The 24,112-nt window shown below is 37.2% G+C and overlaps 1 protein-coding gene across 4 annotated transcripts in view; it reads right to left on the reverse strand.

The window, feature by feature from the left end:
* tmem150c (transmembrane protein 150C) overlaps window positions 1-24,112 on the reverse strand; it is a 45,166-nt gene that overhangs the window by 19,070 nt on the left and 1,984 nt on the right. For 2 of the 4 annotated variants that reach the window (XM_039758798.1, XM_039758801.1), the window contains exons 2-4: window positions 21,516-21,600; window positions 8,124-8,177; window positions 1,445-1,477 (exon numbers count right to left, since the gene is read on the reverse strand). In XM_039758798.1, the coding sequence (XP_039614732.1) occupies window positions 1,445-1,477; window positions 8,124-8,177; window positions 21,516-21,589 (161 nt within the window). In that variant the 5' untranslated portion in view covers window positions 21,590-21,600. Of the gene's footprint in view, window positions 1-1,444; window positions 1,478-8,123; window positions 8,178-21,515; window positions 21,601-23,624; window positions 23,785-24,112 lie in introns of all 4 variants that reach the window. The other 2 variants (XM_039758799.1, XM_039758800.1) reach the window with 2 other exon arrangements.

Consider the following 24,112-nt stretch of genomic DNA (forward strand, 5'->3'; position numbering starts at 1 on the left):
AAAGAGTTGTGGGAATCTGAAAAAAGTTACCGAGTCATGTAGTTGAAGCAGAAACCTTGACAACCTTTGAGAAGTATCTGGATGAGATACTTTAGACGATTTAACTAATAGCTAAACAAATGAGATTGATAGACTGAATGGTGTCTTCTCACTTTCAGACTGCATGGTCTTATCTCAAATATTTCTTATTTTCAAATATTCTTCATTCGACGAGACTTGCATCACATTATATAGCATTTCATACCAGCAGCATAGACCTTTCTATTCAATTGCAGCAGTCTCCTTAAGGGGTCAGAATCAGGGATAACTTTTATAAATTTAGCCATGCATATGTCACCACCATTAGGCAGAGTGGTGGCTCTGAGGCTAGAGATCTGCATTGGCAATCTGAAGGTTGCCGGTTCGAATCCCATAAATGCCAAAAAGGGACTCTGCTCTGTTGGGCCCTTGAGCAAGGCCCTTAACCTGCAATTGCTGAGCGCTTGGAATAGTGAGAAAAGCGCTACATAAATGCAAAGAATTATTAAAGAATTATTACCATTGCTAGAGTAGCAAGGCTGACTTTGAACTGCACGCATGTACTGCATAAACTACTTTACTATACAACCACTCCCTCCATTGTTTCTGTGCATATTTACCTATTAGAAATACTAAAAACAAGACATTTTTGAGTTATTAATTTTCTTACTTTTCAAAATATGTAACACTATCTGACAGGTTAAGTTGGTAACACAGTTCTAGTTCCAGATAATAATTTTAAGCTGTACAAAATTTGCAGAAAATATTCCTTTGGTGGTTTGCATGTTATAATGTAAAACACCCCCTAATTTGCATAGTTACGCCCACAGTTTTTCGAATTAAGACTTTAAACAAAATAATTTGAGACTATTTTTTATTGCACGGAAGAATGTTTTACATGGGATGCATGACCCATGCATAAGGGTACTGATTAGGTAAAATGCCCTGGTGGAGTTGTTGTTCCTCCATGTTCCAGGATTATTTCTTGTCCTCAAGAATCTCAGTGGCACTACAAATTGTTTCATTGCCAAACAGTTTGATTAGGATGACAATAATGTTTTATAGGCCCTAGTTTACTCAATGGGATAGTATTGGGACACAGTGTTTCTAATATCCATTACCAAGGCATGGTAAAGAAAATTTCTCATGGAAGAATGGCACTTGATTTTTTCTTGAATATTTCCAACCTGTAATTTTGCACTGCTTAAAATAAGAATTAGTTATTTCCTAACCTATAATCTACATCCTCTTCCACTGGACCAAAACTGAAGCACTAAGAAGAGCCTTCAAAGCTTAACATGAAAATAAAATAAATATAGTGAATGCCTATATGAGAGGATTAACAGTAAGTATTGAAATGCAGAATCAGGAAATCACCATCAGTATTGTGAACATGTGAAAAGACAAAGTAATAAATGAAAATTACCTTATAAAAGGAGGATATTTACTTTCAGAAATCCTGGAATAAAAGATACATTAAATATTGATTATATATATTTTCTAAAAGGTCTTCAAGATAAATATAACACAAAATTTTAAATATTACTTAAATATTAGTTTTCATAAACTGTCTGCCAAAATATCTTCAGCTTCTGTTGTTGTTCTCATATAACCTTTACTATCTATATATCATTTTCTCTTGAAACTCTGGCAAGACCGAACTTCAGAGCCATTTAAAAAGGTATAGTTTTCTTTCTCGTTAGGCCGATTTCTTTCCACTGAACACTATACATTTTTGCAGTACTTATGCTGCATTTCACTTTAACCGAGAAGTCAAAATTTTCAACAGGAATGCCCCCACAAGTCAGATTTCCTACTCGGAAACTTGGTGCTGGTCTGTCAAGTCTGAGTTTGTCCGACTTCAGATTATCATGTCAATCCAAAATGCCAACGTATACTGCAATATTTAAATACACGGTTTATTAGCAATTCTGTCTTTTTGTGTCTCATTAAATCAATTAAATTGAACACACAACTTCTATTGGTGGACATGTTGCTACAGTATTTGGATGCACAAAATCCCTCATAATGTATTGTAATCAACTGGTATTTATTCAGATAAAGCAAGAAAAAAGAAACAAAGCTTTTCCTGGAGGTGTCCATATTGATTTTCTGAATGTTCTACTGGAATGCGGTCAACTCGGGTGTGATGTCATTCCCAGCTCCGACATCCATCTTCCAAGGTAAATGGAATGCAACACAAGTAGCAAAGTTGATCTGTTTACAGCAATACCTATGGACCTATGGAGAGTTGGAGACTCTCTTGAGTTGACCCCTCAGTTAAAATGATTCAAAGACACCACACAGTCTAGTCACGGGGATTTTATTTGTAGAAAGAAGGGCTCTAGGGAGGTATAGGGCACAGGTTACACAAAGATAAACAATAAACACTCGTCACTTCAGACCCTATGTCTATAATACACAATATTCTGTCCCGAGTTGACACTTTTCCTTTATATTACCAATATTTTTCATTACTAGGTTTTTCCAGATTTCCTAGTTTTTGGCTTATATGGCAATATGACTTCTGGTACAAAGAATGTGATGAACCAAAGGTTTTTAGCAAATTCTGCTCCATATTTGCTAAATTTTATAATTGTGAATCTCATATGTTCTATTTATTCCATTATGTTTGTTGGTGCATTTGTAAATTTTTAAAAACAATTGCCATAGAAATATATCATCCATCCACCATTCCATCCAAACCATCACATCCAGAGCAAGGTCATAGGGCAGCTGGAGCCTATCCCAGCAAGCATCAGGCACAAGGCAGGAACAACCCCAGGACAGGGCACCAGCGCATTGCAGAAATGAAATATATGATAAGCCAAAACTTGCAGCATTTTCTCATTGTGACTTATGCAATTGCCATTTGTATATTTTCTGTGTGCTTTTGTTTGTCAAGTGAATTACAAAATTTTCACAGTATTTAATATTCTGATGTTCGCAATTTAAACAGTATGTGGTTTGCTACCTGAAAATCTTTCATAATTTGCCATTTAATTTTAGTCTTCATTTTGTCTAACAGGCTTTGCACCATTTATTCTATTACAACTAGGCTGACCCGCCTTTTAAGGCGACCGACTTTGAAGTTGACCACTTCTTAAGGCAATTCAATATGTAGCTCAATTTGATATTTTATACAAACTCATTAATTTGGTTATATTGCATTTGAGCGGTATTACTTTAATACTCGTAGTTTGTTATTTTTGTGATGAAATTTAAACTTTTTTTCCTATATTGAGGCCGCCCTTTTGAACCCTCCTGATATTTACTACGCGGTGAGGCATTTGTACTCCAGCAACATTAATTATTTCCAGAGACATAATTTTGTCTATTTTTCCAGCGCATCGCGCACAAAAGCAAGGGAACGATCGGAGCACCAGAACTCTGCTCACATCATGTCGCCGTACCACAAGCTGCAAGTAGTAAGTCTGTGATAAGTGGAATACCGCTACCCTTTCCACTCACGGGACGGAAGGCCAATCCCGACCGCTTTTATATAGTAAGAAAGAAGAAGAAGATATCGCACAGTCTGGAGTAGAAAATCATCTTTTACCTGGAAAAACGAAACTACAAATCCCATCGTGCATTGCAAAATGGACGGGGCGTGTGTGAAACTCCGCGCCTGCGTAGCACCCACAGGACGGAAGGACAATCCCGACCACTTTTATATAGAAGGATTACCTTTGATGTTTAAACACGGCAGTGGGCTGGTGCCCTACCCAGGGTTTGTTTCCTGCCTTGCGCCCTGTGTTGGCTGGAATTGGCTCCGGCAGACCCCCAAGACCCTGTGGTTAGGATATAGCGGGTTGGATAATGGATGGATGGATGTTTAAACAATGGCTTACTTGATTTGTATTTATTGGGCAGTAATTGATATTAAATACCTCGTATAGTCAGTATTTTAAAATACTCTTTCTGCATCAGATTTTTAAATTTAAAGTTAAAAATGAAACTACTCTATGTTAAAAATATAAAGGCTTAAATTAGCTTAAGTAAACCATGCTGTTTCAATATACTGACAAGCTTACAGACTTGGTGATCAGATTTTCTTACGTTAGGTTTAACAGACTATTTAGAAAAAAGTATTTGAAAAATGAGGTGGGTGTCAAATCTGCCACTTTTTTTACAACACTAAAAAATGTAAATACATAAATATTTCAAATGAATATGAAGATAACAGGCTTTTTATTTACCATGCTTTCAGTACATGGTAAATACCATATTATTATCTAAGCCTGCTTAATCCAGATCAGGTTTGCGGAGGTGGGGAGGTCCAGAGCCTATCCCAGCAAGCACAGGGAGCAAGGCAGGAACAACCCCTGGACATGGCGCCAGTCCACCGCAGGGTGGACATGGCCACACACACACACCACATACATACTAGGGACAATTTAGCAACACTAATCCACCTAACCTGCATGTCTTTGGACGGAAGCAAGACACCGGAGCACCTGAAGACCACCCATGTTGGAGAACAGAGAAATATGACACACATTTAACCTGTTAGTCTTGCCATACTTAATCAGAGTTCACAAATACCATTTTAAAATGTTTTGTTTTTTTTTTTTTTTTACCAGTTTTCTCTTGTATTTCGGTATCCTTCAAATAATTCTACACTTCTTTTTTCATCATTTTCAGAATGGAGATTAAAGTGCACTTATGCACTTCCAGTTTGCAACTTTGGTTTCAATTCGATTTCAGCCACATTTTCCGATAGTATCCTCTGGGCACTCTAGTTTCCTCCCAAAGTCCAAAGACATGCAGGTTAGGTGCATTTGGCGATTCTAAATTGTCCCTAGTGTGTGCTTGGTGTGTACCGAATGTGTGTGTGCCCTGCCCGGGATTTGTTTCCTGTCTTGCGCCCTGTGTTGGCTGGGATTGGCTCCAGCAGACCCCCGTGACCCTGTAGTTAGGATATAGTGGGTTGGATAATGGATGGATGGACTTTGAGGAATTTATACAGCATTTTCAGTGCATTTATTTGAAATTGCTATTTTCTTCATTTTAACTTCTTTGATGTATTTACTAGATACTGTCTAAATGTAAGGTGGTTTTCTTGTGCTTTGCTCTCTTTCAGTATTATTTATTATGTTCATTCCTTCTACTTATTAAAAGTTTATTGTATTCTATGCCATAGTTCAACTTCAGATGCTTTTTTCCTCACGTTTCAAGTACTTTCCATTATTATGACTTGCTGGACTATCCAATTGTAGATTATATGTTAACACACCTTCCAGTAAAACATGTGATGAGACGAAGAGGTTATCATACTCTGCGTCAGGATTTGCAACATTTGATCCATTAGTTTTATATTTGTAGGTTTTCTATTATGATTGTTGGTGCATTAGAAGATTTAAAAAATGTACACAACAGAAATACGTGATGAGTGTAATGTCCATTTGCTGCATTTACTTGTGACTTGTGCATATGTCATTTCCTTGTTTTTCAACTTAATTACATAATTTAATAACTAAAAACATTACCTGTTATAGACATTTAATAGAATACATTTTAAAAATATTTGATATCTCTTGTCCTACATGTACCTTCTGCTCCTTTACTCTGCATTCCTGTGTGTCTGAGCCTCTCTTGGCTAGTGGTCTCTCTGTTACGCAACTTGCCGTAAAGCCTGCATCTCAGACACTGTCATATCAAGGTACCATGCTCACCTCCTGTCCACTTTTATGCTTCCTGTCTTTGAAGGTGACTCTCAGCGTGGCACTTACATCTTTACTACTCTTTGTGTTATTTCACACTTGCATTTCCTCTTTAGAGTGCATCCCCAAAGCCAAACTTACAAATCAGATTGCTCAGAGAGACTGGACACACACACAGACCCTCTGTGTTTTATTATATAATGTATACATCCCTGTGTATTTATGTGTATTTATGCTGGGTCTTATGTGCAGTTACCTTTAGTTTTAAAAGGCTGTTCTGCTCTGAGCAATTCCGTAATCATCTTTTTTAGTTCCCTATATCTTTATTTTTTAATTAATTCACATAACATACAAAAGTCTTAAATGTAGTTTTCCTTACATGACTGTCCTTTTTTGAATTATATTCCCTGTCCTGAAAATTTTACTGACTAAACCCAACTTTGCATGCCTTTGAAAAAGTTCCAAAAATGCCTCCTAAATCAAGTTGCCTCAATTTATGCAAAATGTGGCAGAGATAGGTTCGACAGTATGGAGTTAGCTTTATATATTACATTAGCCAAAATCTTCAACCTTATTATATAATCCACCTTATTAACAGGGCAAGTGTCTGTCCAATTCCTATGTCCTGTCATTCCAGAAGATGGTGCATAACAAACATTTTTAGCAATAAAATACATTATATTTGTCATTCCAATAGCATCACAAACATTTAACACTGCTTTTATGAATCCCATACTAAACAGCATATAACGGAGTGTGATGGTTCAGGTTAGCTACAACTGCCTGACACAACTTTCATCTCGATCCGTCAATAGGCATGAAACAAGATGAGAAAGACAATGAGAACATGTATCATAGAAAGACTTAGGTGCAAAAAGGGCTAGCGTTTTTATTTCAAACATGTTTAAACACTACAGTGTCCATCCATTATTAAATTGCAGTGGAAATCTTAAGTATAAATAAACCATGATAAAAACAGGCTTTCTTCAGTGAAGATGAAATAAGCAATAAATAGGTTAAAAAATCTTATTATAAAAACCATCCAGACATCATGTTCCTATCTGCTCAGCCCTGAGCGCATTTCTACTCCCATCTCCCCAGCTCACCCAACAAATCATGCAGCTGGTGTTAAAGCCAGCAGATGCTGTCCCTCTCCCCAGCTCTCATCATGACTGCCTCCATCAGTGTCTGCTGTAACGTTTGGAGTCAGACTTCCGTTTACCTCTATGCACCCTAGGGGTCTTCCAGATCCCTAGGAGGATACTCCATTGCCCTCGCTCTTCCAGGCTAGTTGGCAGGGAAGATACACCCTTCGGAGTACTGTTCTCTTCACTCCCTTTTGGGGCTACTGACTTCTTTGCCTCCTCTCCACAGAACAGCCACTCACTTCCGATTCTACCCCTCGTCTCGTTTCTTTTTTTGATCTGACCTTCCCAGTATCCTGCTGAAACTCCCTTTTAAGCTAACAGGGATGCAGGTGCGTTTATCACAGACCAAAAGTGTTAAAGGGAATTGGCCTCTGCGCCCACCTGCAAGTGAATACCCGGCCAGCCAACTGCCTATCAACACCCTGTAGCCACCCCACCGTGTTACAGCTTGCACCTACATCCCTCTGAGCCTGAGTGCGCCATTTTTATTAAAATAAATCTTGTATTGCCATGGATCCTTTGTTATTCACGAAAGACATATGCATTACATGGTGCACCGCAAACTTTAAGGCCAAGGTCTATGTTGACTACTTAAATTGCAATGTTTTAGATGGGTAGCACACTTAGAATTTCAGAGCAGAAAGCCTTCTTCATGACAAATCTTTGTTCAAAAGATTAACAAGGATAAAGCCCACAAAAGAAGAATGTGTCTCTGTAATCCCTGTGGTTTTGCAGTTTTGCAACAGCAATAGAGGTCTTTGTTAGTATGTTCTGCCAATGGTTGTTTGTTAATCTCCACATTACCTAATTAAGCCGGTTTGGTTTTTTTGGCCTTGACTGTTGCAAGTCTATTTCTGACATGAAACAGTTCTTAGACTGAGCCTTCTAATGGTTCCAAATTGACTTGCTTTCTTGATATTGTCTAAACATCCTATAAACAACATTAAGAATTAACAAATTTGTTGTAAAAAAAAATGTTGTAATGTGCATAATTTGGAAGTAACCATTATCAAGGAAACAATGCATGCCACCAGGCAGTATGTGATTTATATTCATCTGCTGAATCAGATTATGTTACATTTTGTAATAATGTAAAGGTAATTCATAAGCAATGGCTTTGGTAATGAACTTTTTCTCCACCACACTTTCACTCCTGACTGCATATGTGTAACACATAAAATATCAAGTTCATATTGTGTGCAGTAATTGATCATAATATAAGTGCACTTCCAGAACGTTTCAAATTTCCATACAATAAAATAATGGGAAAATGTAATCAAAATTCAGTCCTTACATGTATTTGGAGTTAAGAGGGATGATTTTGTTATTTTCTATGGCAATGACATATCTGAAAAACACAGAGAAGAACAGTTATTTACAGTTTAAATAAACAACATAAATACTGCCCAATGGCCCAAACCTAAATAGGAAAAACCATCAAAATGAACTATAAAAGTCTTGTGGATTACCTAAGAAGTTTGTTTACTCACACAATGGTGGAAAATTATTGTTGAGGATAGGTTAACCAGGACTATCCAAGGAAAAAGATGAAGATTGTGGACAGGTTGCAGCTGTATTCAATGCAATTATTCAAGTCAATATATGTGCAGTGTCTCCCCCTGTCAGCTGCATCTGTAGCAGGACATGACAGTTTCAAAGTTGTACATTCTATCAAAATACTTAATTAATTACTCAATTAATTTGAATCAGCTTTCCAGTTTGGGGACTACACCCTCAATTTCATCAAACTGTACGCACAATGTTGCTGTCACTGGCTTGAACCTGGATTTTTTTTGGTGCAAGTTTTCATTGGTGGACTCTAAGTCGTAGCAATGTGTTTTAATTTCACCCTTGGTAATGAAACACTTCCATTTTTCCCAGACAAAATTCATTGGATGTGGTGATGCTGCATTTCAGGAATCAACATTCCTTATACCAATGTGCACAGAGCTAGCTTGTGTTTAATAGTTCATGAAAAGTGGATTTAGCTGAACCATAACTAATTCCTAAAGGGCTGGCCAACTCATGCACCATTATTGTTCAATTATTGATAACCTAGGAGGGGACTGGCAGCAAGCTGGTCAAGGTCTTCAAAACTGTGACTTTGTTTTTGACTTTCTTTTTTTACTTTATTTAACAATTTCAATCTCTTCCTTTGCCAACTGGCCATGGTTCAGTTAATTAATGAAGGAATTATATTTAACCAGTTTTTACCTTGATGTCTGTGTTTTAACAAATCTGTATTTAAATGTTTAACGGTTCTACTGTATATTTAGTAATCAGTATAATCTATACTTAGATTTTGACTGAGAATTGTTCACAGCACTCTGTCCCTTCACTAAGTGCACAGCATAATAAAAAAAATAAGTTGTATTGTATTGTATGTTACATGTGCTCTACATTTAGCAATTTTTCTTTCTGTTATTCATGTCAAAGGCATGGGTCATTCTTGAAATACATCTCCTAATTGCACGGAGGAAGTATCCCACCACTTTTTAAAATTTGGTACATATCCCACATACTTGTGAAGAGGAATTACACAGTAGATTAAACCATTTTGATGTGAACATGCCATTTACCCCAACAAAACTTGTCAATCCAAATCACCCAATTTCTCCAAGAGAACACAGACCCAAGTTTTGAACGTTTACAAAGGACTACTGTCTAACAAACTACTTGGCAATGTGGAGTTAAATGCTTGTTTTTTGTGTACATCTGTTGCCTTAGAGTTTAGTGCTCATTATTCGGCCTTAGCTGCATTCCTCTATAATGTACAATATGCATTTCAGACAGATGACCTTGAAAAACTTTAGTGTATATGGACAGGGTTAGCTATACTTTGAGTACAGGACTGGACTCAACTAGATGTTCTTAGTTTTATTTTATCTGCATTCAGTGTCCAAGCTTACCCTACTGTGTATCCTTGAGTATCTATGTACTGTACTTGTATGTTTGAGAATTTCTCAAAGAGAATCTTCCTGAACAACCTCAGTGCAAATTAGGCCAATGTCAGATAACATAACACGGAGAGAATGGGACATGGGAAGTTTGACAACTGCTGTTGCTGATCTTGTCATCTATATTACATATAGTCATTTTACATGACTAGAAACGAAAGAAAAAGTCATATTAGATGACTGCATAATGATTTTCCAGCATAGTTCGATGTTTCCAAAGTATCATAAGCTCACTCCTTCACTGATCTATTGCTTATCTGTCACTTATAAGAAAACTGTTAACACAATTATATGTTTCTGTTAACATTCCTCTTCTTCCCTTTCCACATCTTTTTGTAATTTTGCAGGTAGGAAAGAACATCGCTTTTAGTTTGTCCATTTAGTTTAGGGTGAAGCTAAATAAATTAAAAAGGGGGGTGAATGCACGTGGAGTTAAAGATCTGGTTTCTATTTTAGCCTATTACGTTATTGCTCATTATTCTTGTACACGGCCTTAGCCACATTCCTTTACAAGGTATGAGCTTCTGAGGGATAACCTTGAAAATCTTTCCCCTGACAAATTTAGCACTGTTGTGGACTACAGGACTGGGTTCACCCAAATATTCTTTTCTTTTTTTCATTTCAGTAATCTACATTTACAGTTTTATTGTCTTTCCTTCTCTTTGGGTATCTGCCTGAATGACTGCAATACAAGTTTCACAAATGCACAAATAAAACTGCCTGAACACCCTAATTGAAGTAAAAGATTTCTTTAATTGCACCACAGTAACTTATTCCATTTACATGTGTGAAGAATAACTCAATAATTGTGAAAAGTATCTTCAGGCATTTTTAATCTGTCATCATGCTCTTGTGGAAGAACCCATCTTCAATTATGTCACTTCTTAATCTTTCTTTAAACTAAAAAGCTTCAGCTCCTTAAGTCTTTTGTTACTGCTCATGCCTTGCAGTCACGTAATCAGCCTCGACACTTTGCTGTAGCTTTTCCCTAGTGTGGCTTTGTCTTCATTGAAATATGGAGACCAAAAACAACACATATTGCTCTAGATGCATTAATTACAGTATCTTAAGTATGATCTTTCTTAACTGGCATTCCACAAAATATCCTTTTAGTATTCTTAATCACTGCACTGCAAGTAAGAATTTTACTGTAGTACTACTACTGCTAAAGTGTCTGGATATAGATAGCGAATAATCCAGTATGACTAAAAAGGTCCTTCACATATTTTGTACTTTCAGGTTTCAAACCTCTCCCTGTGTAGTCAAATTTACATTTTTTTTACTTACTTCATGTAAAACTTCAGTTACTTACATTACTTTTTTAACCACAGATTTGACAGTCCATGTCTATTTGTAATGATTTAGCTTATTCTACATTTATCTGACATTACATTTAGTATCATACCATCTGCAAACTTAAGCAGCTCTTTATTTACATTATTGAGATAATTTTATACATATACTGCTCAAAAGAATTAAAGGAACACTTTTTAATCAGAGTATAGCATAAAGTCAATGAAACTTATGGGATATTAATCTGGTCAGTTAAGTAGCAGAGGGGTTGTTAATCAGTTTCAGCTGCTGTGGTGTTAATGAAATTAACAACAGATGCACTAGAGGGGCAACAATGAGATGACCCCCAAAACAGGAATGGTTTAACAGGTGGAGGCCACTGACATTTTTCCCTCCTCATCTTTTCTGACTGTTTCTTCACTAGTTTTGCATTTGGCTACAGTCAGTGTCACTACTGGTAGCATGAGGCTATATTGGACCCTACAGAGGTTGCACAGGTAGTCCAACTTCTCCAGGATGGCACATTAAAGTGTGTCATTGCCAGAAGGTTTGCTGTGTCTCCCTGCACAGTCTCAAGGGCATGGAGGAGATTCTAGGAGACAAGCAGTTAATCTAGGAGAGCTGGAGAGGGCCATAGAAGGTCCATAACCCATCAGCAGGACCAGTATCTGCTCCTTTGGGCAAGGAGGAACAGGATGAGCACTGCCAGAGCCCTACAAAATGACCTCCAGCAGGCCACTGGTGTGAATGTCTCTGACCAAACAACCAGAAAGACTTCATGAGGGTGACCCAAGGGCCCCATGTCCTCTAATGGGCCCTGAGCTCACTGCCCAGGCAGCATGCAGCTCGATTGGCATATGCCATAGAATACCAGAATGGGCAGATGCACCACTGGTGCCCTGTGCTTTTTACAGATGAGAGCAGGTTCACCCTGAGCACGTGACAGAAGTGAAAGGGTCTGGAGAAGCCATGGAGAACATTATGCTGCCTGTAACATCATTCAGCATGAGCAGTTTGGTGGTGGGTTAATGATTGTCTGGGGAGGCATATCCATGGAGGGTCACACAGACCGCTACAGGCTTGACAAAGGCACCTTGGCTGCCATTAGGTATCAGGATGAAATCCTTGGACCCATTGTCAGACCCTATGCTGGTACAGTGGCTCCTGGTACACGACAATTCCTGGCCTCATGTGGTGAGAGTATGCAGGCAGTTCCTGGAGGATGAAGGAATTGATACCATTGACTGGCCACCACACTTTCCTGACCTAAATCCAATAGAACACCTCTGGGACATTATGGTTTGGTCCATCCAATGCCACCAGGTTGCACCTCAGACTGTCCAGGAGCTCAGTGATGCCCTGGTCCAGATCTGGGAGGAGATCCCCACAACACCATCTGTCATCTCATTAGAAGCATGCACCGATGTTGTCAGGCATGTATACAAGAACACAGGGGCCATACAAAGTGCTGCGTACAATTTTGAGTTGCTGCAATTAAATTTTGGCAAAATGGACTAGCCTGCCACATAATTTTTTCACTCTGATTTTTGGGGCGTCTTTGAATTCAGGGCTCTGTAGGTTGAACATTTTCATTTCCATCAAACGATGTGGCATCCTTTCGTTCCTAACACATTACCCAGTCTATATCAGTATAGATATCCAGGAGGATTTCTTTTTCCCATTGAGATCTGATGTGTTTTCAAAGTGTTCCTTTAATTTTTTTGAGCAGTTTATATTTATTATATATATTGTATATATAAAGAGCATCGGCCCCAGCACTAATCTCCAAGAGAGACAACTTTTAACATCAACTAATTCTAAAAAATTCCCCATACCAAAACACTCTGCTTCCTGTTTTTATGACAATTTGAACCCATGTAGAAACTATGCCTTAAATACATGCTGCTTTCAGATTATTACAAGCCTAATTAAAAAAAAAACTTCTGAAAATCAAGATAAATCATTTTTATATGCATCTGATCAAATGCTGTTGTTGCCTCCTAACTGAATTACAGTATATTAGTGAAGCACAATCTCCTCAATCTAAACCTCTGTTGACTGTTCTTTTATACACATGTTCTTGTCAATTTCCATATCACAGAGTGCCTCCTTGGTAGTCTCTGTAACGTTTCAGTGATTATCTATTTTTAATTTTTATATAATTTTATAATTTGTTGCCCCATATGTAAGATGTAGAACTGTGCCCCCCTCGATAGAAATACGAACATTTCCCTTGAAAATACAAATCTAATTTCCTTCCAAAATCCTGAAAGGGAAATGATGAAACATTATTGAACAGGATTTCATGTAACTTAATATAATTTCAGTAATCAGCAACTTAAAAAGCTTTAATGACCAAATGGATTAATCAAATTATTTTTTCCATATCCTAGTTTAAGACACATAGGTATGATGGCTGAAGCTGAAATGGAGTCCTGTCATAAAATTAATTAGTGAAGAGATTACCCATATGGTCTACCAAAAATACACTGCTTTTCAGTTTAGGGGAATTTCCATATTATTATCTCACAAGACTAAACCAGGAACCTTAACTTTGCCATTTCATAAAATGAATATACAAACTTATATGAAAAAGCAGTAATAAGTCTTCAATTAAGACAACTGTATCATTTTAGCACTGCTTTCTAAAAGAAAGTAATGCAATACTTATATATGTAAAACATTTTAGAGAAAGTTTTGTTGTGGATTTCATAGTTTATATCAGTGTTTCATTTAACTTCCTTCAATCTAGTGTGCTGCTTTTTGAAATCTAACAAAATTCAAACCCTTTCATATTCTACCACTGTTTTCACTAGAAACTCTGAAGAAATGTTTGCCAAAGCCTCACTTATAACATTTCTTCTTGTTTTGTCTTGATAAAACTTAAGAATATTTATATATTTCAAAAGGTTTAATTGCAAAATTGGATTTTGTTAGAACTACAATCAAAATATATGCATGTTTTAATAATGTGTAATTAAACAATACATTAACTTATATAACTACTAGCAGACCTGGCGCGCTTCGCTGCACGTTTAAACGGTTAGTTTTGGCAGCGGATCGTCCTTTTTCCAATCAAGAAATCCTGTCTTCTTTAGATTCGTTTAACCGCCTGATTTGGGAAGCGAATCGTTTTTTTTTTCTAACGTAGAAGTCGTTTTTTGTTGAGATTCGTTTAATCGCCTGGTTTTGGCAGCCAAGCGCTTTTTTTCCAACCTAGAAGACCTCTCTTGAGATCCGTTTAATGGCCTCGTTGATTGCTTGTCTTCCAAGGTAGTTTCAATACTTGCACGGAGTCTTCTCCCCTTTTATGAGTGACTGTGTGAGTACCGCGTGTACTAAACAGTAAATTAGTAAAGGAGAAAGGACTAAACACTAAGGAAAAAGAACGCAAGACCGCGTCAGCTCGGAGCGAAATGAAGTGAATGAAATGACGTGAATGGGAAGGGAGTTGATCACGTGACTCCCCCACCCGCCGTAACTCTCAATCCCTCCACAAACACAGTCTCTTGGATCCCAACTCTCCTTTATATATATAGATAATGCACTAACCTTTTTATGCATTGGTTTTATGGGCTGCAGCTGTTTGATATAGTGGCAAAAAGCTTATGCATTCTGAGATATATAATTGAAGTAACGTAGCCAAACAAAATAAATGTGAGGTGCAAAATAAATGAGAACAAAAATGCCAATGGTTACCTCCAATAGACTCAAAATAAAAGTAATCAGTTGCATTAACCAAGATTGCATAGTGTAGCAATTTACACTAGAAAAACACATTTGTGGAAAAGGAATTTAACAGCCAAAGAAATTCTTGAGAAACATGATTCTATATTTCTGGGTAAAATAAATTGTAACTCTAAACTGAATTCATGATTAAAGAGTGTAGTGTGGTGCTGTGTAGGATGATGGGGGCTAAGTAAACAGATCAGCTGGCTTCATCAAGAAACATCCCCTTGCCAGTGTTCAGAAGCAGTATTTATTATCTCAAGACCAAGTGTTCCCCAGTTATCGAAAAGTGACTCCGCTATATTCAACCATATGCAAGGGCTGAATGTTGTTTATATTCTGTACCATACACTGCCCAAATGCAATTAACAAGTACAGTATGTCTGACATTATTGGTTTGGGCCAAATAAGGCCTAACAGTAACCAGAAGCATTCAAAGATTTTCATGGCATTTATATTCTGGGGGTTAAAGTGGCTCAAATGCAATAAACCATAAAAGTAAAGTGTGTTAAATTAAATTTTAGGCAAACAATGGGCTAGCTATAACTAGCTAAATGTATCTGTAAAATTTGGCAGGGACACTTTAACGCAAATGACTAACAGTACTTTGCCCAAGTGATAGGCACTTATGATTAACTGCTGTTAAGCAAAGATGCTTTCAAAATAATGACATGAATAGTTTTTAATCAATCAATAAACTTTCTAGAAACAGCAGTAAGCAAAACTCAAATTCTGATGTGACCATGCAATCTTAATTCTGTAGGGTACACTTGTGTGCAGTTTTTTTAAGGTAATCATCTTGTAGGCTGTTCTAAGCACCTTGGAGAACTTGCCACAGTTCATTTTGGTGTTTCTTTTTTGCTTATTTATTTAACCTCGGATTGCATTGCTTGATGATGTTGAGATTAACCTCGGATTGCATTGCTTGATGATGTTGAGATTAGGGCTCTGTGGGGGCCTTACCATCTGCTGCAGAATTTCTTTTCTTGGTTTAGCTGCCTGTACTTCAGAAGGGAGCTACTTGACAAAATAACCAACTCCATTTGCATAAATGCAATCCCAAAGCTGGAGGGGACCCGCAGGCACCAATTTATCTAGCGCTCCCTAGCCCTTCAGTTGATGCCTCCCCTAAATAACATCTTCAAATGTGATACACCATTCCAGGTGCACTGATGTCAGTTTTTTGCACCCCAGTACCTTATGTGTGGAGTTGAGACACTTGCCTTCTTTCCAGCTCAGAATCCTTTTTAGTCACAGCTCTTTCAGTTAAGACAACTTCTGACATGACTTCCGCAAACTGTTGGAAGGTCAAATAGTTTCTGCAAGTACAGCGCTGATAACGGTACTCTGCTTTCAAAGAGCAGTATTGGACATCTGCTACACTATGTGGCTAAATGCTGTGTTTTTTGTCACCAGCCTTTCCATATGTGCTTCTGAGGAAAAGTTTGGAAAGTACACCTGTAGAAATACCTGTCTGTGAGATGTGTGCTTGGGACATTCCTGGTATGGCATGAGCAGCACTGCTATTTTCCCATGGTGTATAATTTGAAAGATAAATAAAATTGCTTAGTGGATTGTTACATCTATTCTTTGCTCTTCTGTATGAAAATTTAGTTTAGTGTTTTTTTCAGGAAGTTTTGTTTTGGCTGTGCTCTGGCCCAAATCATGCTTTAAATGAGGTGTTATGAAGGGTGAATTGTGTCTGTGCTCACAGTAAATATATTTTAAAGTGTGTCATGTGTAGAGTTAAATAATGAAAAAGTCTTAAAATAGCAAACAGAATGAGGAAGGTAGTTACAGCAACTCAGAACTAAAGCGAAAATCTGCAAAATAAAATAACTTCAAAGAGACAGAGATCACATTATTTTATTCAAAATTTTAGTAACAATGACTCATACTGAAAAATAACAGTGATAATATAATGTAATTTCAAGCACTAGCAGAGTACATAAAAATACATGCATTTAATAGCATTTTACAGTATCATGTACTGTAGTTAAAAACTGGGGCCAGAAAGGCTAATGGTGGCTGATATAACTTTTACAGACACCTTATGTATAAATTACATTTTTTTACACTATTGCTAGTTGATTATTGTTTAGGGTCTATGGCTAATCGTTGTTCTTATTTCTTAAATATATATATATTTTTAAAGAGATACTTGATGGAGAGTAAACTATCAAGCTTGTTGACTGTAATAAACCATAATAGATTTCAGGTCATTGTGCTACAATGTTGATAATTTAGAAATAACACGGAAATATGTAAATCATTAAAAACGTCAGATAATTCAGCTGTGAGGTTGTTTCTAGTGTAAGGTAAATATAGAGTTCCTTTAACAATCCATTAATTTCTAGGAGAGTTAAGTAACTTTCTTTTCTTACTTGCAAATTTTACTTTTATGTTTGCAAAAGCCATTAAAGCTACCTGGTACAACTTCTGACAGCAAGGGAACTGTGCTGATTTTACAAAGGTTTGTACAACCGGCTGAAGTGATAATGATGCACACAACTTAGCTGGTGTTTCACTGGCTTGTATTGGGAGTAAAAGAGGAAAACATACAAAATATAAAAGTTGCAAAAGGTAAATTTGAAACAGCAAACTAATCAGTAATTAAAATCGCACAGTATGTTTTTCTATAATTTAAGTCAGACAGTTTGTAAACCTGCCTATGATTTTAAAAATAGGAGCTTCACAATTTGTACAGCAATCGCTATTCAAAAAATTATTTTCTCCCTCACAAATTTCTTTATAGACTAAATGAATCAAATGTTAACAAAATTGTTACACTAAGAAGTAACTAGTTTCATACTCTGGGACAAATACATTGACATAAAAAAGAAGGTACTGTAGTTGTTTTTCAAATTTCATATGAATGCATCTATAAATACAAAGGTTATTCAAACTCTGAGAAAACAAAGTTTAGAGACATAATGTTTCTGTTTTAGCTGCCCAGAGAAGGGGTTCTCAGAGTTAATCCTGGGGGCCCACTGTGGCTTCAGGTTTTTGTTTCAACCAGATTCATAATCAGGTTACAATAACTGATAACACTTATTTCATTTAATTAGCTGGTATTTTTTCTCCTCTTATTCTACATTCAGAAATGCACAAACAGTGTGATTTCTACATTTATAAGGCATTTAGAAATATTTTTATTTTTGCTATAATTTTAAATGCTTAACTGTCTTTTGTTGATTTCATTATATTTGCCCTTTCTCTGTGTAGTTTTCTCCCTTCATTGTATCTTAATAATGACAATTAAAAATGAGCAGAGCAGACATCCAGGCAAACAACACTGAATCAAGAAAGGCTGCAACTACTTTAGCATCAGACCCACTGATTAGTAAATAATGAATTAATTAAACGAAAAGTAGAATGAAAATCAAGATGAAAAAACTTCAAAAAACACATTATTCCCATATAACTGCTTAGTACAGTTTTATACATATACAGTCATACGAAAAAATTTGGGAACCCCTCTTAATTATCTGGATTTTTGTTTATCTTTGGCTGAGCTTTCAAAGTAGCAACTTCCTTTCAATATATGACATGCCTTATGGAAACAGTAGTAATTCAGCAGTGACATTAAGTTTATTGGATTAACAGAAAATATGCAACATGCTTCATAACAAAATTAGACAGGTGCATAAACTTAGGCACCTCAACAGAGATATTACATCAATACTTAGTTGAGCCTCCTTTTGCAAGTATAACAGCCTGTAGACGCCTTTGATGAGTGTCTGAATTGAGGTATTTTTAAACATTTTCCACACAAAATCTCTCCAGTTCAGTTCAATTTGATGGCTGCCGAGCATGGACAGCCTGCTTCAAATCATCCCATAGATTTTAGATGATATTCAAGTCAGGGTACTGTGACGGCCATTCCAGAACATTGTACTTCTCCCTCTGCATGAACGCCTTTGTAGATTTCGAACAGCATGATGGAACCTCCGCCAAATTTGACAGTAGGTAGAAGGTGTTTTTCTTGGAATGCAATGTTCTTCTTCCGCCACACAAAGCGCTTTTTGTTATGACCAAATAACTCAATTTTTGTCTCATCAGTCTAAAGCACTTTGTTCCAAAATGAATCTGGCTTCTCTAAATGAGCATTTGCATACAACAAGCGACTCTGTTTGTGGCGCGAGTCCAGAAAGGGCTTCTTTCTCATCACCCTGCCATACAGATGTTCTTTGTGCAAATTGCGATGAATTGCAGAATGATGTACAGATACACTATCAGCAGCAAGATGTTCTGTGAGTTGTCTGTAACCATTCTCACAATCCTTCGCATATGCCAATCTTGGGTTTAACAGCAACTGATCCTGTGGCCTTCCATTTCCCGATTGCATTCCTTACAGTTGAAACTGACAGTTTAAACCTCTTGAGATAGCTTTTTGTAGCCTTCCCTTAAACCATGATACTGAACAATCTTTGTTTTCAGTTCTTTTGAGAGTTGCTTTGAGGATCCCATGCTGTCACTCTTCAGAAAAGAGTCAAAGGGAAGCACAACTTGCAATTGACCACCTTAAATACCTTTTCTCATGATGGACACACCTGTCTATGAAGTTCAAGGCTCAACAAGCTAATCCAACCAATTTGGTGTTGCAAGTAATCAGTATTGAGCAGTTACATGCATTCAGATCAGCAAAATTACAAGGGTACCCAAATTTTTGCACAGCCAGCTTTTCACATTTGATTTAATTTCATACAACTAAATACTACTTCACTAAAAATCTTTGTTAGGAAAACACCCCAGTACTCAGATGTTTCTAGGAAATGAAAGACATACCACTGTTATCTTTTTTGTTGAAAGTAAATTATTATGCAGGCTGAGAATGGTTCCCAAACTTTTTCATATGTCTGTGTGTGTGTGTGTGTGTGTGTGTGTGTGTGTATATATATATATTATATATAAAATAAAAAAAATATCATGAAATCCTGGGAGAGAAAGACTAGGGAGACGAGATGTGATCTTAACATGAACATCACGGAAGACACTTAAAAGACCTGTGAGATGCTCCGTGGCCAATCTCTTTCATCTCATGTCTTAAACATGAGCCTTTGTGCCAAGAGATTGACTCAGGACCGCCTCGCGGGGACGTAGAACATGAGATTCTTGCAAGACACACCCTACTTACAACCAATATCAAATAAGACCACGGGCAGCAAAACACTCAATTGTGTAAAGGCTTTGAGCACACACAGCTCCAGGGCTCTCAGCACATATAAACCGTATAAGGACAATATGTTACAGATAAAATGTTGACGACTAAGCAAAGAAGAAAGAGCAGCGCAAGAAAAGAGACTCAAAAGTGTTGGAGAGGAAAAAAAATGCAAAAAAGAAAAATAGTCTTAATCTAGGTGCAAATTCAGAAAATAAGGAAAGTAATAACCAGCCCTGAACAAGTGGAACTGAAAAAAAAAGCACGTCCAATCGGGCTCAGAATTAAAAAACAAAGTAGAACTTCATAAAGACGTTCACAAACGTTTGTGCAGGTAAGCAGGTAAGAGATTATGAAAGCAGTGGAATTCGAAAGGCTTAAAAAAAGGTTGCCGCAATACAAATGCAGAGAAAGTTGAAGAATATGAAAGCAGGAAAATTAGAAAGTATCACAATTAGAAAGTATCAAAAAAAAGAAAGTAAAGATCGCAGTAATGCAAACAAACAGAAATTATTACTCAAAAAAAAGGAAAAATCAATCACCACGGACCAAGTGTCACTGAAAAAAAAGCAGGACAAAGTGAGGTCAGAAATAAAAGCGAAAGAGTACAAAAAAAAAAAAAGTAAAACATCATAAAGAGGTTAAAAAACAAGGGGGACAAACACATGCAGAGCAGGTTTGAGATAATGAAAACAGTGGAATTTAAAAGACTCAAAAAAAAAATGTAGGTGTGATACACATGCAGAGCAAGATACAGAATATGAAAGCAGAAACAAACAAAAGTGTCAAAAAAAAAAAGAAAGTAAAGATCGAATTAGTGCAAACAAAGTGAAATTATTACTCTGGGAAATAACGAAAAGGCGAACAGAGATCGAATATATGGACATAGGTGATATGTCAGAAGTATGTAAATATTGTAAGGCTTTGAGTCAGAGAACCTCACATGCATTTATTGGTTACTTTGCAAAAAAAATTATTAACTGCTGATAATGCAGATCGTTTTGTCTGTGCAGAAATTCAAAACAGAGAAACCTATCCTGAATTATGGTACAAAGTCATTAAACTCATGTCTCACTGACCTAATTTAAAAGATTCAGCATGTTGGGACTCAAAAGATTCCAAATATTGTTTTTAACGAAGTTCTGAAATAAAAGTGAAAGTGATGAAATAGCAACAATTCAAAGAAAAAAAAAATCTTAAAAGTGTGTATCCGGAAAACCAGACACGGGGGTTGGCGAGCGAAGCTCTCTAGTATATATAAACACAAAATCTTTGGGAATCCCTGGTACAAAGGAATCGCAAACCTGATGAAGGCTACGTAGAAAAACATCCTATGCCTCTAGCCGTCTTTTCTGCCTTCTCATTGTGGAACTAACTTTTACTATGTGTTGTTTTGTAAATATGTTATCCTTATACACTATCAAGATCACAGTCTTTCCAGTAACTTCATTTTGAGACCTCAGCATCCCCGTATACAATGTAACTCTTAATAGTATACCCAAAACAACTTGCAAAGGTAGATCAGAAATGTCTAACCATCACTTACATAATCCACAGACCAGCAACAGTAAATACTGAAAATGCCAGGGGCAGGAACATCCAAATACTGAACTTCTTCATGGTTCACTGCACTTAAAACACAAAAAAAATTAATAAATTACAACCTGGAATATGAGGGGACACTGAAAGAACATAGAAAAGGCCAACATTAAAACAAGAACGAGACCTGAAGTAGAGCATCTGAAGCATTGAGACAGACGCAACAGTCTGTTCCTTTAGTTTGGGCTGTCCAGAACTCATGACCAATTGAGGAGATAACCGAGGAGGCTACACACAGACTTAATGAAGTTAGTCCTTGAGGTCTTAAGGGCTGTGTTGACCAGCTTGTGATATCATCTTCTACCTGTTTAATTTGTCAGTAAGGCTCAAAAAGGTGCCACTGCTATAGAAAACATCCTGATTATTTTTTCCAGACGCCTTCACATATTGTATCATGAAGACCTTCAAAAGGCTGAGCCTGGTCTATGTAGTTAAAAGAGTTTTTAAATTGCTCATCCCCAGGGGTGACAAAATAATGTAAGAAGATGGGTTGAATTGATCACTCAGTTAATTATCAGTCTTCCCTTTGGCAATGCTGCCAGTTATTTAATACAGTTAACAGGACAACCACAAAGGGGAATGGCAAATCAAATGAGTTGGTACTCTACACTTTCTTACTGGATTTATGAAGAAATGTAGTAACAGCTAGAACTTGTCCTTTGCACAGTTATTTAGATAGATAGATAGATACAATTACCTTTTACTTACAGTTAAGCCAATACTATAATATATTAGCTGACTTTGTCCTAACTACTAAGTTACAAATAATAGTTCTTGGAATCAGAGTTGATGTACAGTAGTTCTGGTGCAAGCAGTGTTCCTTCTCCTCGTTGGCTTTCTCCAGACATGTAGAAGGATATTCAGCGTGCTTTCCTTTCTTTGATTTAGGAGCTTGTATTATTCTTTGCTTTGGTCACACCTTCTGATTGTGGGTAATACTGAAGTTCTGAGATTCAAACACACTATGTCAGCCCTCCTGTAGCTAGCAAAATCATGTTTGTTGGGTCAGCTGGTAATCAGTCAGCTACCATTTTCAGCAAGACAAACAGGTGACCTTATGTGTGTTCTTCTTCTGCTCAGGCACTTGCTATTTTAAAAAGTTTTGGTCTAACAGCATCCCTAGTCCATCTCCTTTTAAGGTATTCAGTTTTTCCAGTCCAGCACAAGTCACCCTTTGGAGTAAAAGGGATTGCTCTTGCCTTTGTTATGGCCATGTGCTAGGCTATGGGGTGCCTGATATAAAGAGAACAAGTTACGTCTAGACCAAGCAGTGGAGGAAGCAATGAGTTAAGGTGTGTTATGGTGTTTTAAAGGCAGTTGTGGGCACCTAGCCTTTGGTTTCTTTGGTACACGTAAGCTCATCCTCTAAGGTTCACCATTTGTGGAAAGTTCTGTCCCTCATGGTTGGCAGTCCTTGCGTTATAGTTTTTTGTTAGCTGGTAGAACAGGAAGATGGCTATGAAATGTGACTTGGTGATTAACCATTTTAATCAGATAAGACACAGGCTACATTCCAAAAAGAGGCTCAGTCAAAAAAAAAACTGACTTGCTAAGCCACAGACTGTACTATGCCTCTGTGAGTGCGCTTATAAAAGACAGCTTGGACACACTGCAGTTTGCCAATAGGACAAAGACTGGAGAGGAAGACACAATTATGTTTGCTCCACAAGGCTCCCTCCCATACATGCAAAGCTAGTAGCACCGAGAGAATTATGTTTTTCGATCTCCCCAGTACTTTCAGTACCATCCTGGAATTCTTATTAAGGGGTAGGTGCAGGGACATGCAGAAGGATGAGCCTGTGGTGCCCTGGTTAATTGGCTATCTGTTGGACAGACAGCAGTCTGACAGCACAAGACTGTGTCACAGAACTGACCTTTCACCTGTTCTGTTCACACTGCACACCTCGGACTATAAATACAACACCAGAAAATGTCACTTTGAGAAATTCTCTGATGATTCTGCTCTAATAGGTTATATTGAGAGGGATGAGACAGAGTATAGAGGTCAGTTGGAGAATTTTGTTTCTCTGTATAAAAATAATTATTTCCAACTTACCATCAACAAAAACAAGTAACAGTATATTGAATTTCGCCACACTGAAGAGCATCTAAGTCTGGTCACTATTCAAAGAGTGCACATGGAGGTGATGTAGTACTGCAAATGCTTGGGAGTCCACATCAATGACAGGCTGGACTGGTCAAGTAACACAGAGGATCTATATAACAAAGGACAGTACAGGCTGTTTTATCTCAGTAGACTGTGTGGGTAGCCTCCTCACAGATTTTACAGCTTCAGGATGGCCAGAGAGATTTTTTCCACTGCGGTGTGCTAGGCTGGCAAAATAACATTAAGCCAGGTCTACCAATCAACAGGATAATGAAGAAAGCAGGCTCATTTATAGGACTCCCTGAAGGTAGTAGTGAAATAAAGAATGAAAACAAAACTAAGTGTCATTAGGAGCCATGTTGCATATGATCTCTTTGTGACACACCATCATGAACTACTTTTATTCAAGAAATTTTTCAACAGAAGTGTGTAAATAA

The sequence above is a fragment of the Polypterus senegalus genome, chromosome 7 (genome assembly GCF_016835505.1).
Source record: "Polypterus senegalus isolate Bchr_013 chromosome 7, ASM1683550v1, whole genome shotgun sequence".
NCBI classification, from domain to species: Eukaryota; Metazoa; Chordata; class Cladistia; order Polypteriformes; family Polypteridae; genus Polypterus; species Polypterus senegalus.